The sequence below is a fragment of the Plectropomus leopardus genome, chromosome 7 (assembly GCF_008729295.1).
Source record: "Plectropomus leopardus isolate mb chromosome 7, YSFRI_Pleo_2.0, whole genome shotgun sequence".
Classification (NCBI taxonomy): Eukaryota; Metazoa; Chordata; class Actinopteri; order Perciformes; family Serranidae; genus Plectropomus; species Plectropomus leopardus.
Window position 1 is genome coordinate 32851777 of NC_056469.1, and position 19546 is coordinate 32871322.

General features: G+C 37.5%; 2 protein-coding genes across 2 annotated transcripts; one reads left to right on the top strand and one right to left on the bottom strand.

Annotated features, from left to right (window-relative positions):
• Positions 1-7616: 7616 nt before the first annotated feature.
• Positions 7617-19347, bottom strand: LOC121946356 (tRNA N(3)-methylcytidine methyltransferase METTL6-like). Its single transcript, XM_042490909.1, is given in 8 exon segments — positions 7617-7685; positions 15093-15301; positions 16140-16281; positions 16596-16661; positions 16664-16768; positions 17506-17627; positions 17630-17639; positions 18872-19347. Coding segments are annotated over 7 exon segments (903 nt in total). The 5' UTR covers positions 19175-19347; the 3' UTR covers positions 7617-7685; positions 15093-15146.
• zgc:174945 (uncharacterized protein LOC793867 homolog) lies at positions 8980-12659 on the top strand. Its single transcript, XM_042490910.1, has 3 exons — positions 8980-9229; positions 10835-11167; positions 11888-12659. The coding sequence occupies exons 1-3, from the start codon at positions 9160-9162 to the stop codon at positions 11890-11892; spliced, it is 408 nt and encodes a 135-aa protein (XP_042346844.1). The 5' UTR covers positions 8980-9159; the 3' UTR covers positions 11893-12659.
• Positions 19348-19546: the final 199 nt, after the last annotated feature.

The following is a 19546-nucleotide window of genomic DNA, read 5'->3' on the forward strand; positions in this document are numbered from 1 at the left end:
ACGGAGGCCCGAGGTGGCATTACACAGGCTGCATAACACAACACAATGCGCCCGCTCACCTCAAGGACGGAGGCTGGCGGAGCCGCTCAGACAGAAAGCGTTTAGAGGCTTCAGCATGAAGAGAGGAAAACCTGAAGTGACTTTTCTACTGTTTCCCCCCAAAGATCACATGAGGATAAAGACGGAAAACAGAATATTAAAACTGTCTTCATTCAGTTACTGTTTGGTGCTTTCTATGACCGAAGCTGCCTCCATCCTCAGCCTCTCAACCCTCAATAAACAGTGTGCACTAAAGATACTTTGGTTCGGTTCACTTTGATATAAAACAACCAACATGCAACGCACTTTTCATGCATTCACCGAAAAAGAAAAAAAAAGAAGAAGAAAAAAAGAACATAAAAAAGTCAAACATAGTAACAAATAAAATTAAACAACATAAAATATATTAATAATAATAATAATAATAATAATAATAATAATAATAATAATAATAACACATAAAAACAATAAAATATACAAAAAGGCATTAAATTAGTAAAAAGTTACATGAAAATTACCTGAAAATAAGTAAAAGAAAGAAAGAAATGATCTTAAGAAAATGCTGGAGAGTAATTTTAAAGATAGCCTATGTTTTTTTCCTGTAGCTTTTCAGGTTATTTTCTCTTCAGCTTTTACTTTTTTTGCAATTTGAAGGACAGTTGCTCATTGCCTTTTTTCCATCTTTTCAAAAGAGGTTCAGAGGTTTAAATGCTGGTAAATGATGTCTGAATGCAGCAGAAGCAAACTGACGTCACCTCGGGCGTTTAAGCGTTAAAAAGATGAAGCTTCAAAGGACTTTAACAGTTCAGAAAATGTTTGTATCAAAAATTTAAAAGAGCAGTTTGAAGTGGTGAGGAAAAAAGGCAAAGAGCACCTTTACAAGAAGTGTCCCACAAATTGCAAGAAATTAATAGATTTGGACAATTTTTTTTTAGGAATTAATAAATAAAAAATATCCAGAGAGCTATATTCATAGGTATAATAATAATAATAATAATAATAATAATAATAATAATAATAATAATAATAATAATAATAATAATAATAATAATAATAATAATACATTTCAAAGTAGTTTTCAAAATTAGTACACTTTTAAGCAGTTTTTAGGTCATCTTTTTAAAGTTTTTTTATTTTCGTATTTTCAGGTAGTATTCTACCACTAATATCTTGCTAATTTTTGGGTATTTTTTTAAGTCGCGCATTGCTGTTTGTCATGTTTTTTTTTTTTTTTTTTTAAAGAAATAAAGACAATTTGCCCAGGTTTCAAAGGATTAAACAATATTTGAGCCAAGCATTTTTGATGCACTGATAATTTAGAAATAAAACCATATTTTTAAGTGTATGTTTCCATGTAGTTCAGGTGTATCACCAGCCATTCAGAGCCACTGGGATTAAGCGAAGGTGCAGATATGCTGACAAATGTCACATTTTTTTGGGAGACAGACTTCTCTCTGCAGGGTTGCAGCTCAATGTGTCTGCATGAAAAATTGAATCGACGCCCTGCAGAGCCTGAAGGATATCCAGAGTCACGTCAGCATGTTCTGCGTCTCCTCCGGCTGCAGGTGATTTATCTGAATAACAGGAAACGTCAAACTCTTCAACAAGAGGAAGAAACACACTGCAGTGTCCTCTCACAGCTCCCAAACCTCGCTCACAACTCTGACTTCCTGACGAATCTGTGTGTGTGTGTGTGTGTGTGTGTGTGTGTGTGTGTGTGTCATCGTAATTTATGGCTACTTCCAGACAGGAAGATCTGTCTTCACAAAGTTAAGTGGTGTTGATGTATTGGAAATATATTCTACGGAGAACATAACGAAGACTTATACACACCTTCGCTTTTAGAAATGTGTTAATAAAAAGTAGAAGAGATGGAAAAAAAAACACAACAGTGATTCAGTTTCAGACTCCAGGTTAACCCTTTAAGACCTCAGCAAATTGGCTTTGTTTCTTTCAAAAACGTGAAGAAGTTAATGAGCAACGAAGGAGGAAAGGACCAGAAAAATTACCATGAGACCAGTGAAAAAGGCAAGAAAATTACCTGAAAGCCAGTAGAACCGAACCGAACCGAACCGAACCGAACCGAAACCAACCAAAACCAAAACCAAACCAACCAAACCAAAAAACAAAACAAAACAAAACAAAACAAAAAACAAAACAAAACAAAACAAAACAAAACAAAACAAAACAAAACAAAACAAAACAAAACAAAAGGGATTCAAAAATTAGCAAGAAACTAGTGAAAAAAGAAAAAGGAAAGGAAAAAAAAAGGAAAATTACCTGAAAGTCAATAGAAAAAACAAAACAAATCAATACAAGAAAAAAGACAAAACACAACAAAGAAAAATAATAAGGCAACAAGACTTGAAAAAGTTGCTTCAAAATTACAATAATTATGTAAAAATAATTCTAAATATCTAATTACAATTATTTTCCCCAGACTTTTCTTTTTTTTCACCTAAATTTATTTTTTCTTTACTTTTTTCCAATTCATGGAACATTTCTTTCCAAAATTGCTCATTGCCTTTTTTTTCTTCTCAAATGTTCTTTAAGGAAATTGTATCAATTTACTTGAAGTTCAAAGGTTTAAATAATTCTGAAGGTATCTGAGAGCAGCACAAGAGAAGCGACACCTTACTTTTATAAACATATTGATAAAATTGAAAATGTTTTCAGAAAAAACACATGTGCAGCTGCAGGTTTTCCACAGAGGGGAGCTGTTTGCTGACATGCTGGCTGTCACTCACTGCGTGCGCCCACACAGACTGAAATCATCGCTGAAAATAAAATCTTTTCATCATCAGAAGAACGTCCTCTCACGTCTTCATTCCAAAAATACACCCACTTAATGTTGCATCAGCTTCATGATGCACAGGCTGAAAGCTGTACGCTGAACTACTGGATTTTTAAGAAAACTTAAACACAATAACTGGATTGACAACAAGAGCATTACCTCAGATATTTTACTAAATTAACCCTTTGACACCTGGAGTGACATCACTGCTTTCAGATAAATCTTTACAAGTATTTAACCCTTTGAAACCTGAGCAAATCGGTGCGATTTCTTCCAAAAAACATGGGAAAAAGCCAATATGCAACTTGGTAAGAACTGCTTGGGAGAAATGATTAGATTTAGAAATTTGTTTTTAAGAAAATTAGGGGGAAAACATCTATTTGGGAAAAAAAATTAATTTCTAATTTTAATAATTACCTGACTTTTTACAACTTTTCTCAGGTAAGTCTTTGCGATTTTCTGGTAATTTTCTTGTATTTTTTTGCTAATTCAAAAAAGGCTGTTCTCTCTTTTTATTTTGAGGTTAGTAAAGGCATGCATTTCTTAAACATTATTTGGGCTAATATTCCTTACACAGAGAATCAAACGAGTCAGCAGACGTGCTCGACTCTGAAAATAATTTATTTTTAAAAGATATCAAGAACTCTTTCGACTGACATTTCAGCAGGCAGAGTCAAAACAGACCAAGAGAGTTTTTGTCTAATTACAACTTTAAACAGTCAAACTACAATAACCTTATAAATTATGATAAAGATCATCGATGAATAAAAATGTAAATATGCAGTTCAGTGTGTATTTGTGATTGTGTGACTGAAGGAAAAAGATTAATAGAAAGTTGTGCGTCACTTCAGCTTCCTCTCACACACCCAGTGGTGTCGTTCTGAGCAGTCTGCAGGGACCAGTATCACAGTGCCGGGCAGCGATTGGTCTGAATAGGCACAGTCGAAATGTCGATAACCAGGCAGCAGCTTCAGCCTGTCACTACAACACACATTTCACAGCATCATCATCCTCATCCTCATCATCATCATCATCATCATCATCATCATCATCATCATCATCATCATCATCATCATCAAACTTTACAATCCATGTTCTCACAGCTCTGGTTCTTTCTCTCTGCAGGCTGATGAAACTTTGGTCGTTTTTTTTTCAGCGTAGTATCACAGTAAATTTTTGCTCTAATTTAAGTTTTCATCTTTTTAATAACTGTAACATCACTTATGATTTTACCCTCAAAGATGGTGATACAAATATTTGAATTATGCTGTTAATTTTTTGAATCTTAATGGGGAAATTCTTTATCCAGAAAAAATTCTTTTTTTTTTAGGTTCACAGCCCTCTTTCAGTCTTTTCTTGACTGAATTGAATTCAACGCTTTCCTCTCTCACTCTCATAAATATCCCCAAAAAAGCAACAAAGTTTTAGATTATAAAGAACTGATTTGGTGAAACTCCTCATGTAAAGTAAATATGTAACATTATTATTTTAAAATAATATATTTAATATTCTTATTTGTTTCTGTATTGATATTATGTTTATTTATTATTATTTATTTTCTTCTGTGTAGAATGTCATTTTTTTGTGCTCTCATATATGTGTTCTTGTTTGATTTATTTTGTAAATATTTTTTGGTAAATAAAGCTGATGTCATTATGCTTAAAAAATGTTTTTAAAAAATATACCTTGCTGATTTCAGTTAGGCTGAATTCGGCAGCTTGCTGTGAGCGGTGGTAACATCAGGTGTTTTTTTAGACTCTCATCCGCACAGATCAGATTCTTGACGTGTTGTGCTAATCGTGTTTTGCAGAACAGCTCTGGATTTCTCTTCAGGAAAAATTCATAAAGTCTTACTCAGCAGTCAGCTGGACTCCATCCATCCATGTCCACTTCTTAAACGGACGAACCAAGCCGATCCACGTGACGACACTTCCAAAATCTCGGAGAGCAACCTGTTGGGAGCGATTTGAGATATAGATTTTATTTTGATTTGTTCTATTAAACGGCGGTTAATGAGATCATCCTTGTACAATTCATAGGACGGATTGATAATTCAAGACAAAATAAGGCTATATTTATTCTTGTAGTGACATTACAAGTAAAAGTATTTTTTAGAAACAACCAACAATGCCTTGTTGGATGCAGGAAAATGAAGTAAAAATGGATCAAAGAATATACAAAGAAACATAAATACCGCTTCCATTCCATTGTTTAAAATGACTAGATGAGCGTCCTTCGCATCACAGTCAGCTTTGGCATTCATCCAGTTGTTTCTCTCAGTGGAAAGGAAGTAACAGCTGGACTTAAAATGTCTCCACCCGAGGGGACAGTCCTGGAGTTTTGGTTGTGCTTTAGAAACAAGAGAGGACAATTCAGAAAAGGACAAACTGATAAAAGACAGAAGAGAAGATGAGACAGGACAGGAAAGAGCAGGAGGACAAAGCAATGATAAGTAATTTACGGCCCACGGGCCAAATCTGGCCCCTGACGGGGTGCAGAGTGGCCCCTCAAACATTTTCTAATTCAAAATGGAAATAACTTTTAGTGTACATAAGATGCCAGAGTGCATAAAACAGCATCAAAATAGAGCTTGTTGATCAAAAAAGTGCTAGTGGAGGATCCCCCAGGTCCTAGCTAAGACCCTAATGTCCTCAAATCCTAGAAATGTTCTAAAATCTGAGAAATGTCCTAAATCCCAGAAATGTGCTGAAATCATAGAAATTTCTTTCAGTCCTGGAAATGTGCTAAAATCCTAGAAATGTCCTAAAATCCTCGAAATCTCCTTTCGTCCTAGAAATGTCCTGTATTCCAAGAAACGTCCTAAAATCCTGGAAACATTTAAAATCCTAGAAATGTCCTAAAATCCAAGAACTGTGCTAACATCCTAGAAATGTGCAAAAAACCTATAAATGTACTTGATTCCAAGAAATGTCCTACCAACCTAGAAAAATCCTAAAATGCTAGAAACTCCCTAAAATCCCATAAATGTGCTAAAATCTCTAAAAAGTCTTAAAATACTAAAAATGTCCTAAAATCCCAGAAATGTTCTAAAACACACATGGGATTATTATGATTGGCCTTTCATTTTGCAAAAGTAAAGCAAGCTGTGGATCCCTGTTTTAAAGTTTGTTTTAACATTTTTGCACTTCAGAGCAAGAAACTGATGCATTGACTTCCCTCTAAAAAAGAAAAGTCAGTGTAGCTCTGAATTAAACTGTGAACTACTATATTTAGGTAGTAAATACTAACCTGCTTCACAGTGCCTCATCAGCAGCCTTTGGTGTTTATTCTGAATCTGAAGCTCCTTTATCTGGCCTTGCAGTTGGTGGACGTACACCAGGCTGATGTTGGTAGAGTTGACGTGTTCGGATCCGGCTGGGAAGGAAAAGAAAGACGTTCCTCTTTTCAGGTCAGAAATCAGACTTACATTAAAACCTTAAGATGGAGTGAGTAAGTGTGTTTGATATACAACACTCAGGCTGCTGTTGCAACACTTTCACAGCAAAGTTTCACAACAACGGAGCAACACAACACACAGACATCATGACACATGAACCAGCATCTCTGAATATTTTCTTACTCAGAGCTTTTCATTGGGTTTCCAAGCTGTGCAGAGGCTTTGGTTTATCAAATCTGCAGTCTTACTTTCTTAGTGTACTTTGTTTTTGCTGTGTGATTCGGAGGCTGCAGGATGATACTCACTTGCTTGGAGCCGAAGGGAAACATTGAGCGCTGCCTGAATGATGCACAGCAGGCTGAAGCTGACTCCAACCGCCACGGCGACCTTCGACGCTCCTAAAGGACAACACACAACAACACGTTCTAACCCCAACTCGTCACACGGAGCCGCTCCGTCAGTGACCTTCTGCGACTACTTATGACATTTTAGGTATCTTTCTGCGTCAGCTGTCTACGCTCCGGGATGTTGTTACCATGATGTCAACAAATGCACATGGTGGAATGAAGCATTGTGGGCCTTATGTTTACACAACATGAGCACATGGCCACACGGACCGTCACGATGGTTAGGATTAGGCAACAAATCACAAAATTGATGTGGTTACAGGCCGCGCTATTACCTGACGCCATCCTCTGTGCGCGTATCATGTGGACGCGCCGCTGTCCGCCAGCGTATAATAACAACGTTATCGGTTCTGTCTGAGCGCGTTCTCACCACGTTCCGGTTGGATGCAGAAGGTGGCTTTTGGTGTCACGCTCATATGCCGAAAGCACTGACAGAGAGGACGTATTTGACGAGTTTGGAGTGAGAGTGGGCTGAAATATCACATTCACGAGAGACAGATGAGGTCACAGTGACCTTGACCTTTTACCTATAACCACCCAAATCTAATCATTTTATTGTTGAGTGCGAGTGGATGTTTGTGCCAAATTTGAATAAATGTCCTCAAGCTGTTGTTGAGATATCATGTTGACGAATCGCTGGCGTGGAGGCGCAACAACAACCAAGATATCAAAAACAATAATACCTTTCCATTAGGTGTACTTACACATGAAAAGTTTTGAAAACTAAAGATTATATGTGTGGAAAGTACCATATCAACATAAAAGGTCTGAGCTTTAGAAATCTAAAATGAAAATATAACAGAAGGAAATGCAAGAAATAAAAAAACTCAAGTTAAAAAAATAAAAGTGTTCTGACCTGAGTGACAATTTTCTCTCCTCTCCGCGTTATTCCTCTCTTCAGCCGGTGAATTGACGTAGTCTCCCATGTCCACTCTTCTGACCGTGATCCTGTTGAACCGTGGGTTGGAGACAGTGATGTGCTGTCCTGCAGGGATTTCTGTATTTCTCTCTGCTGTGGGTGTGTAAATTCAGCGTTGTCCATATATGGCTGTTAATTTCACAACAGCTGAGTCACAAAACCACAGACTTTTAAAAAAAGGGATTATCAACATTGTGTCAACAGTCAGAAAACAACAGTTAAAGCAGGGAAAATACATTAGTGGACACAGATGAAACAATGCACACAGACACTTTTCTCCTGCATCAAACTCTCTGTCTCTCATTAATAACATCAGTGATTTTACCTGAACCAAACACGGACGCTCCGTCCTCACAACAAATCCTCGGACACACAGGAAGTTAGGACTATTTAAAAAGCAGAACTCTGTCATTTACATCATCAGGTTCACTGGAAATTTACAGGAAAAAGGTGACCCAGATGTGTCAGTGATTACTCCGTTTACTGATGACGAAGCTACAGCGAACTCTTGTAATGTCTCTTTCAATATGAGCACTTATCACAGCACATCATGCACTTTAAACCACACGGTCTACATGCTTACTGTTACTGCACTTTTGTCCTCTTTCGTGATATTTCTATTGTCTGTTACTTGCAGAGGGACTACGGATATAAATTAGCAGTCCTTCAAAGTCTGGCATATTTACATTTACTGATGTTCACTAATATGCTATGTCCCTTTTAAATGTACATTTAATTATCTAAACTGCAATGGAAACACTTTTTTAGTCTTTTCTAGGTCACATGGTGCTATGTCTATGTGCTTGTCAGTAGGAACTGGCTCCCTCATGATGTAGCAAGAGCTGTTATTGCATCACATAACTCTGAGAAAGCTGAGTGGATCATCTGGAAGTTCTGAATCCACAATTCCTCTGTGATATCGTGGACTATCAGCTCCCAGAAATCCGTCATATGTGGCCGCTCCCACATCTAAGGGGCTCTCCTTTCCGTCATGGCTCCATAACTCGCCTACATGGCCTTTGATTGGAAATAATGACGGCTAGTTTGTGGCTGCAATAGAAATAAAGATGGTAATGTTCTGAACATTCATCGCCATGGTTACTGGGATGTTATTGCCAGAGGAAAAGTCGCACAACATCACTCAGTGGAAACACAGTCAGCTCCACATTGAGTTTTTTCCACATTTCCAAAATACTGCTTAAGTTTTGCGCAAATCTGGAATGGAAACCCGCCTATTTTAAGACAAGCTACCAGACACCCAAAATGTCTCAGATGTCCTCTGACAAATGCATTCAAAGCAACATAACAATAGTACGTACGCCTGAAGAAACTGAACAATAGAAATGCTTACTCTCAAAGATCAAAGTAAAGTTTCCGGTGGCCAGAGAGAAAGGAAACACAGCTGAGCACAGAGAAACGTATCCTCCACCCACGCAGCAGCAGCAGACACCTTCACACACAGATTCACTCCCCGCAGCTCATGCACCCCCCTCAGTGAGTCTGTAAATGATACTTTCAGGTTTCCTCTGCCATCTTTAACTCGTGCTGAGGTCCTCGTGTCCATCTTTAGTGTAACCCTCCACCTGTGTGTGTGTGTTGGAGAATGACTTGGCTCTGTGGACCTGTGGTGCTGCTGGTGGTGACTCTGTGCGTGTCGTCTGCCCAGGACAAAGGTCAGTATGAGACTTTTAAGCTTCTCAACACAATCCCCATGATACAAGATGAGTGACACCTCATGGGGAGTTTTTAGAAAGGTATTTAAGTATGATTATACTGTGACTAAGTCTTTGAGATGATTGAAAACCCAGTAATATGTGTGACACCATGTGTTGTTTGTAGTAATAACTCATTCTTGCACAAGAAGCTGGTGTGTGTTCATGCTGAACATCTGTACGGTCTGTAAAGGACATATTTAGGATAAATGCGTATGCTTTAATAGAGAACCTGTGTTGGATGCTCCGCTGAAACATGCAGATTAGGTGGAAAATAGTAAAGATGTAAAATAATAATATAAATAGTACAAATTCCAAGGCAAACAACCAGATATAATTTTTTAATTTTTTCTGCTTCGATGGTTGTGAGATCAAAAATGTCAGTTTGAATGAGTTTCAATGGAGCATTTTTTTTTTTTTTACCTTAACAGTCTGAATGTAACAATTTAGTTTCCACAGTGTATTTTAGAGTTATTGTTGGAGCTGAGCTGAGCAAAAATACACAATCTGGACAAAATGTATGCCATATGCATTAACAGTCAAACATACAGTCAAAAATATAAAAAAATTAAGAAGGAAAAGTGTGTAAAATGCACCAAATAGTCCCTAAGGGTTAATTGCTCCAGTCTACTTTAGCTCACACAGCTCAGCTTTGTCTTTAAGAGATTTAAGTTCTCATACTGTTATATGTGAAATTATAACTAATGTCGAAACATCCTAAGGCCAAATTTAAGTCAGTTTTATTTATAAAGCCCATAATCACAAATCAAAATTTGCCTCTGAGGGCCTTAACAAAGTACAACATCCCTCCGACCTTAGACCCTCACATCAACTAAGGAAAAACTCCCCAAATAAAACCCTGTTATTAAACCTCAGGAGGAGCAACTGAGGAGGGATCACTCCTCTGACAGACAGATGTGCAATAGATGCCCTTAAAAACAATTAAATTACAGTAGATGTTAAAATGATATTTAGGAAAGAGAAAGAAACAGAAAGATTTGTCATTGTTTCCAAATCCAGTTTCATTTCTTGTTCTGCTGATGTCCTAACACACAACATCTACTGAAACTCCTCCTCTGCACCTCCCAACGCTGTATCATTACATCCCTGTTGTATTGTTATATTATATCCAACTCTTGTTAAGAAGGGGAATAAACGTATTTCCCAAAGTACCAAACAGTCCCTTCAAAGGTAAACTCTGCAGACTTGCTGTTGACGTTTTGAAAAACAGTAGTATTTGCCGTTTGGCGTCACTATACTTACGTTTTTTGGGTGTTTTGTCTCTATGAGACCTGCTGCTTATGATCAGACACCTGGTTGTTAAAAAAAAGCCCTGACCTCACCGAGTACTTTGGAGGTGCACACAAATAAAGACAGAAAATAAGAAAAGAAAGAGAAAATCCAGGCAGAGTCTCTGCAGATCAATACACAGATTTTGTGTAGTTTTTACAAAAATCTTCAGTATATCTGTTTTCTATTCTAAGTTAATAAATGTGTTCAAAAGATATGAAGAAAATGCAAACTGTCGAATAATTATTTTGGTGTTTTGTTTCCTTTGTGCCTCAGATCCCCTAAATGTCCGTTACAAGTCTGAAACCATCACGTCTCCCAGAGGCTCGTCGGTCAAACTGACCTGCAATGTCTTTTATGACTTTGAGCTCTGCAGTCTGCCGCACGTCGTGTGGTGTCACCTCAGCAAGCAGAGCGTCGAGCTGACTGACCCCCGCAGGTACCTCACCACGGTCAACGAGACCGTCTCTGAGGACAACATGAGACACAGACAGGTCGTCACAGAGATCCTCAGCCTGACGCCTGAGGACAGCGGACAGTTTCAGTGCAAGGCCGAGTGTGAGGGCATAGAGACGGTGTTGGGACATTACATCTGGATCACCGTCAGAGGTATTATCAGGAAGAGGACATTTACATTAACCCTTTAACACCTGGATCAGCATCACTTTCCTTCTGCCACGTTTAGACGCCTTTCATCAGCATTTAAACCTTTGACACATGAAAAAATATAACCAGCAACTTAAAAGGACCTGCAAATTGCAAATATTATATATATATATATATCGGGCCAAAATGTCCAGAAAACTGTGTTTATAATTATATATTTACAATTATGTTACAGAAAAAACCCAAAAAACATTTTTTTCTTTGTTTGTGCTTTTCTTTTTTGGGGGGCTAATTTTATTTAAAATTTCTACAATTTTTGCCAGTTTTTAAGCCCTCTCATGTTAAACTGTCCATTGCATTCTTCCCTTGTTTTGGAAAGAAATCGAGCCAATTTGTTCATGATGCAAAGGGTTAACTCTCAGTATTCCTAAGTTTTGATGTTATAACTGAAATTGCTGTATTTGTAGGCTCAAAAGCAGATAATCAGAAAGAGGGTTTCTGGAAAATACACTGGCATTCATTTTTAATTTCAATTGAATTTTGATCAGACATTCATGTTTCCCTGAGGATGAATTCTACTTCTGAATTTATTTTACTTTATTACTTTATCCTTTCAGTGGTTTATCTATTTACGCAAAATGTGGTGCTATAATTTTTTTACACGATATGTGGAAGGAAAAGAGTCACACTGACGTCTTGTTCTGCTGTTATTTTCTCTTGCAGGTTAATCTTCTGACTGAGTGTACTCCCATCTCAAAGGATTCAAATCTTCCAACAAGTTGAGCTCACCAAGCTGAATTTTCCAAAAACATCTCTGGACAAACCCCATCTGTCTTCTATTTTAGGCAAATGGAAGTGAAACATATACTTTTTAGGCTTTTTATGTGACTTTATAATCAACTGTAATTACTGAAGAGGCCTTTTCTCAGCAGATTAAAGATAAACAGCCTGACTCTGTCAACACGATTTGTTATATTATCTATAAAGGTCAAAATATTTCAAGATTTACTGTTTTTATTCGGGATTGCCGTGACAAGATTGCCAGAATGATTTGGTTCTATGCCCAAAGTCAAAATAGTATCGTGCAACTTAATACAGTTTTCGCAGAACTGACTGTCTGTTTGGAGAACAAATGCTCACACACGTCTGAATTGAAGGCTGAAAAAAAAAAACAGGAGACTCTCAGCGTGGAGAGAACTTCTGCAAAGACGGCTCAACTGAACAAACAAAACCTTCAACCACCTGCTGACTCAAGGTGTGAAAAGCTGCACCCACCAGCAGAAAGAAACCACCAAGGCTGCATTCAGTGTCCTTCTCCCTACTGACGGCCGAAAAAACCCAACAGCACACAAAGCCACGACTGTCTGGTAAACAGCAACAAAAATAACCCAAACTATGATTCATTTCAGCCACCAAACATCACATTTAGAGATGTTAAAGATCGGTTGTGTTATTTTTTATCATTAATAAAGATGTGATCTTTGTTCCATTTTAACATGCTTTTGTTTTTTACGTCTCTTGTGGAGGGCTGCACAAAGCAAACCGCAGGACAGGAAACTGCATCGGGTCGAGTCTACTGTCTTAAAACCACGTTTAAAGTTTAACAAGTACATTCAGATCACAGCATATATTCAGGTGTCGTTGTTAGGGGGTTTCTGAACCATTTTAAAGAAGTTTGAACTCCAGACGTTAAAGGAAGTTTGAACTCCAGACGTTCCCTTTCACGTTTCAAGGATACAAAATAATTATTTTTTTCTTGCCTTTCATTGCACTGTCAAAACAAAAAGATAAACTCAACTCAAACATTTTTCAGCATCCTGCCAAAAGATGTGTTAAACCGTTGGAAATGTGAAAATCCAATTGAATTTCTCAGTTTGGGCTGATAATTGATTTTGGGAATTTTTAGTGAAAACATGAAAAGAGAAAAAAAAGTCTCCCTTTTTTCTGTGGTAAAATAAATACAAAAAACAGCCGTTTTAGTTTTATGCCCCTAAAGCCAAAATGAAAAAACTTTGGTGATGAGAAAATTATGGAACGCAGAAAAAATGAACCTTTGGTGAAACAAATTAAACAAAAACAACCAAAAAGTTGTCACACATCAACACAATAAAGCTACGTTAGGTGCGTGTGGTTACTGTATTTGGGGGCGTTAATTTAAGTCTCTGATACGGAGCCCAAAGACTGAACAGAAAGTTTAAGAATAACCATCATGACCCGCCGTGACTGACTGACAGCAAAGGTCAAACTTTGGGTGATTCTCTGAATTTCCTCAAAGGTTTTAGGGATCCTTAAAGCCCACAGCGCCCTCCTCTGGACGACTCGTTTATTGTCAAACCAGAGAAAACGACACGTGCACAGATCGCTTCATCGGTCTCTTAGAAACTGAGATTTGGTTAATACATTAACGAAATATTATCAGCTGATAGTTTGCTAGAAACCAACATCTTGCACACTGTGGGTGACCTCTGGTAGCCTAAAGGCATGGTGAGATTACTGAACAGGTCTAACTGGCACAGGGGCCCAAAGTGTCGGGGCCCCCCGTGCCTTCACTGGCAAAATGTCGCCCAAATTTAACCTACTTGGAGACTCAAAATTACCACAAAGAGACACAAAAGATGTGCATGGAGACAAAATAAATGCAAAAATGGGCAAAACCACCACGAAGAGACTAATCGACTACAAAAAGAGAAAAAAACAGACGACGTCCTGGGATGCAAGACAAATTTCAGAATCATTTCTGACAAAGTCAAATAAAAAAGGCACAAAATGACTACAAAGAGACATAAAATGACCGCTGATACCCAGACACAAAAAGAGCACAAAGAGATGCAAAAGAACTGCACGGAGACAATAAAACTACAAATCAGGTCAGATCTAACAACCATCATTTAAAACATTCTTCTAATACGTTCTTGTTTTCAAGGATCAATTAAAAAAAATGTCTTTTTTTCAAGGTCCTCCAGTACTTAAGTAATTTCTGAGTGCTGAGTAGTAAATTCAAGTATTTCAAGCACCTCAAAGACCTTGTTAATGTTAGTATGTGTTAAAAAAGTCACAAAGTTGGCATATATGTGATTATTATCTGCCTCTATGGTTTAAGGCAATATAATTTATTTTTAAATGGGACCATAATCAGGATGTAACACTGTGAGTATTTTTAGATAATTTAGGAAAATGCAGTTTGAAATGTAGGTTATTTGAAAAAAAAATCAGACATGCAAATATGATGAAAGAGATTAAAATTCATGCAAAATTAAAAAGTTCTTTAATAATGATCATTGCTGTTATATAATATTTTTTGGCCCTACAAAATTTTTGGGGCTATTTTTGTAGAATTTTTTCTTTTGGGTGATTTTGAAAGAAAAAAAATGTTATGCTTTTTGTATTTGTTTGAAAAATTTTGGTGATTTTTAAAAAAAGAAAAAAAAAGACATTTTTTAAAAGAATAAAGTAAATTTTTTTATTGAACAATTGCCAAACATTTTTAAAGAAAACAAATGGCCATGGGCCTGCCGTTCACATGCCATGTTTCCTTCAGAACATAAATTTCGGTGGATTCTCAAATTCCCAAAAGTCTCTGAACTTCTCATGTGATTTAATATTGGTTTTTGAAACAAAATTCCATGACTTTTCCAAAACTTTCAGGGTATATATTTAGTTTTCCAGGCTATTTGAAACAGACTTTTCTAGGTTTCTCATAACCGTATGAACCCCGGTGCATTAATGCTCACATTGTTCCACACATTTCCACCTGTAAGATTCCCCGTGGTAAACACTGTCTTTATCTGAGAGAGCAGATTATTAGAGAGAGGAGGCGTTCTTAATCTCCTTAAACCTCCTGCTTCTCCCTCACAGTCTGAACATTCAGCAGCCCCCTTCGGTAACTTTAAGGCTTCCAAGACCCGCAAAGAATATTATATAGTTTTACCATTCAACGTCAACAGAAATGTTCATCTTTGGAGATTTGTGAGGCTGAGCGACATCAGGAGCTCTGCGACTGGTCGGGTTTGGTGAATTTGCTCTGCAGGAAGACTCTGGGAACACAGAGTCCCTCCTTTTTGTTGACGGTCTCTCTCAGGACGTAGTCGTTAGCAACAGACTGGAAGCCGGCGTCCTCAAACAGCTCAGCCAGGAACTCTGAAAACAGACAGAAGAAGAGACTTTAGAGGAAGGAAACAACGGCGGAGGAAGGCTCAACTGTTTTTTTTTTCAGAAATAGGTCCAGAAATGTTAACCGAGCCTTCACGCACAGAAAATAATTGACTGTTGACTCGTGTTTAGAAGCGTCAGTGTCGCTCCTGTGTCTGAGCTTCTGTACAAACTGCTGCATGATTTACATAATAATCAGTTCAAATGTTAAATATTTAAATCAAGAACTTGCAGGTAGCTGTCTTTATACCATTTTCATACACTAGCACCACCGAGGAACACAAAGATCGAAGCTAATATAAAAAAATATTAGCTCTAAAAGCAAAACTAGCTTATTTCTAGTTTCAAACTTTTCACTACGCGACAAAAAATTAGGACTGAAATCAAACACGCTTACTTTAGATCAGCGGCACTCGACTTATTGACTTACTTAACTCAACTAAGACCCTAGTGTCCTAAAATAACAGAAATGTCCTGAACACCTAGAAATGTCCTAAAATCTGAGAAATGCCCCAAAATCCTTGAAAAGTCTTAAAATACTTGAAATATCCTCAAACCCTAGAAACATCCTAAAATCCAAGAAAAGTCCTAAAATCCTACAAACATGTATGAGGCTGCAATGATTGGCCCCTGGCCTCTTGTCATTTTGCAAAAGTGGCCCCTGAGCAAAGCGAGTTGAGTATCTCTGATTTAAAGAGAACGGAAAGAAAACGTGCACGCTTTTGCGTCAAAGCAAGAAATCGATGAATGGCTTTTCTAAAAAAGTCTATCTATCTATCTGAACGACAGAAACACGATTATGACTTTTCTGAAGTCCCGTACTGACCTTTGGAGAAGAAGTAGGACCTGGTTCCGTCTTGGCGGACGTAGAAGTTCTCCCCCAGCCTGCTGCCGGCTTTAAATCGCAGCATGGCGTGGTCGTTCAGGCCGTAGTCCCTGAACAGCACGACGCCTCCCGGCTTCAGCACCTTAAAGCCACATTTATGTTACATCACCTGCATTACTTTACATTATCTGAACCCGCTTATATTACAGCGACCAAAAACACGACGGGAAGTCACGGCCAGACGCATGCAGCACATCGAGCAGCCACATGAAAATCAATCTTTCTGACGAGTATTTGCACACACGCACACGCACACGCACGCACGGACAGCAGTTTGTGTGTATATTAGGCATGTGTGTATATGATTGTGTATTTAAAGGAGAAGAAAATATTACAAAACATTTGTCAGAATTTGGCTTTTTGTCCCACAGAAACACACAGAGTCTCTGCTCTCACCCTGCTGATGTTCTGCAGCGCCGGCTTCATCTTGTCCGGGTGGATGGCCGAAAGCACGAAGATGAGAGAGTGACGACGTCCACGCCGCCCTCGGGCACGTTGTCCCTCAGGTCATCTTTGGTCAGGTCACACTGGAAGGCAGAGCAGCGCTCAGGGCAGTACAGAGGGTTTCGCTGTGAACGGAAGGCGGATAGAGTGGTTTTTATTGTTTTATTATTATTATTATTTATTTATTTGTTTTCGTTGTGTGATTATTATTATATTTTTATTGTGTTATTATTATTATATTTTTTATTGTGTCATTATTATTAGTTTTTTTTATTGTGTGATTATTATTATTAAGTCATTGTTGAGGAAGGCAAGTCATGAAGTACATTTCAGCTACACGGCAGAGTAATCTACATAAAACATCAAATGCATCAAGAAAAAATGTAAAAGAAAACAAATTATTAAAAAAAACAACATTCAACCCTTGAGGGACTGTTTGGTGCATTTTATGAGCTGTTCATTCTTCATGTCTGTGTGTTGCTCTTTCTTGAGTTTTTAAAAAGCCTTAAAATGAACAAAAACAAAAAAAGTGTGAAGCAAACTGTCTGTATGACGCATGAAACCAAAATAAAGAATTCAGTCATGTTTTGATAATTGTGTCTGTGTGCGTTCATATGGCATAAATTGAATCCAGATTGTGTATTTTAGTGTAATCAGTGAATTTCCAGCTCAGCTCCAAAAAATGCTCCACTGAAACCGACTCAAACTGACATTTTTGAGCCCAGAACTGGTCATCAGCCAGCAGACTGAGTTTGAACTGGTCGGCTCAGAGGTGTAAATGTGTCGTTTTCGGTTAACGTAACACAGTTTACAGTTAACATTTCACTGCTGTGCATTAGATGTATATTTGATGATATCTTACTTTGACATATTCGACAGCTCTCGGGGAGAAGTCGCAGGCATACACAAAGATGTTGAGGTCGTCCTCCAGCAGCGGGAAGATGCAGTTTCCGACGCCGCAGCCGGCCTCCAGCAGCACCAGCCCTGGGACTCAAACTACAAACCAGGAGAAAAAAACCATCAGTTTTTAAATCACTTTGTTCATGTAGCAGGGCTTCATGATATACAGTGAAACATCACACTGAAGTTATTATGACTGATGTTGTAATTGTGATATGAGTCATCATTTTAGTGGGAAAGGCAATTTTTGCATTTTCATGAAAAAATATGAAAGTGACGATGTGAGTTTTGCTCTCGTCTCTCACAGCCGGATCATCTCTGCAGCAACAAAAGGAAAAACTGGGAGGAATATCAAATCATTTATTTAAGCACTGGGGAAGGATTTATGCATCGAGACCCGAGGCTACCCGGCGGAGCCTCTTATTTTGGCTCTTATTTTGGGGAACAGAACTCAAGATGGCTGTATTTCGTGTGTGTTGTATTTGTTTGTTTTGTTTTTAAATTTGGCTTTGTTTTTCCTTTTTGATGTTTTTAACAGAAGACATTTTGGTGATTTTTAGTTTTTATTTATTTATTTAATTATTTTTTGTGGCAATTTTAAAAAGAAAACATTTTGACTTTTTTTTTCATTAATAAATTTTGGCATATTTTTGGAAAACATTTATGGGATTTGTATAGACAACATTCTGGTAATTTTCAAAGACTACATTTTGGAGATATATTCATTTATTGGTGAACATTGGCAATGTTTTTTTCCTTTTTTCTTTGTAATTTTTATCTTTAAAATTTGTTTGTTTTTTCCCTTTAAAAATTTTTGGCATTTTTTACCCCATTACATCATGTGAGATAAACACTTCAATAAATAAAAAATTTTAAAAAAAATCTGAGCTATGAGTGATCAGAGCGATATTTCATTAAAATCACTTTATACTGTCTCGTTTAAAATTTGACCAAAAATAAAGCGTTTGCATGAGCTAACAGTGAGTTAGTTTTTAAAATCTGAGAACTCATTTATGATGGAGGGAGGGTCGTCACTCACAGAGGCTCAATGAAAATCATACAGAACAATGGAGAGAGTAAAAATTAAATTTAATTACGTAATTTAATAAAAGAATAAAATTATAAAAATCATAAATAAAAAAAAAATACAATACAATAAAATACTTTAATAAATTATAAAAATAAAATGAAATGTCACGAACTGAAATAAAATAAAATAAAATAAAACAAAATAAAATAAGCAAACTAATTCACGCCCCAGCTGCCCCTCTGCCCTGATAAATACAGAACAGTCCCTAACAAACACCTGCCTGGTGCGTGTCCCTCACCTGTCTGCAGGTCTTGAGCTCCTCAAACTCTCTGGTGGTCCAGTGTCTGTCCTTGAAGAAGTTCGTCGAGTTTCTTTTGTAAAATAAATCCCAGTTTTTCTGAGCGTCTTTTTCCAGTTTCACCAGTTTGAAGTCAGACACCAGAGTGAGTCTGTCCGGCTCCTCAGGGGTTAACACCCGGCCTGTGGAGCCCTTCATCTGCCCGGGGACACACGGAGACAGTCCAGTTTTGGTCCCCGCGTCCTCTTCAGGAGGACTTTTAAGATCAGCGGAGAGACTTTCACTTTCTGACAGAGACATCATGAAATGATGAAGTTTTTAGCTTCCGTCGGTAAATCCACTAAACCTTCATCCACGAGACGACAAACATTTCAACCGACTTTAAAAACAAAAGTTATTTCGATGATAAAAGTCGCTAAAATTAACTTAAATTTTTAAAAAATGTCCCGTCTAGCTGCATCTTCCCACTTGTGGCGTCCATGTTGTCCGTTGCTTAAATCCTTCCGTGTGGCGTTTAAAATTTTGATTCCGCTTCCTTCCGCGTGGCGTCCCGACGCTGAAGTTAGCTTTCGGTTGACGGTTAGACGTATTTATTTCGATATTTTACATTTAATATTATGTTACGAGGAAAAATATAAAAATAATGTTTAGGTTTTAAGTACTTTTTAGGGCCTT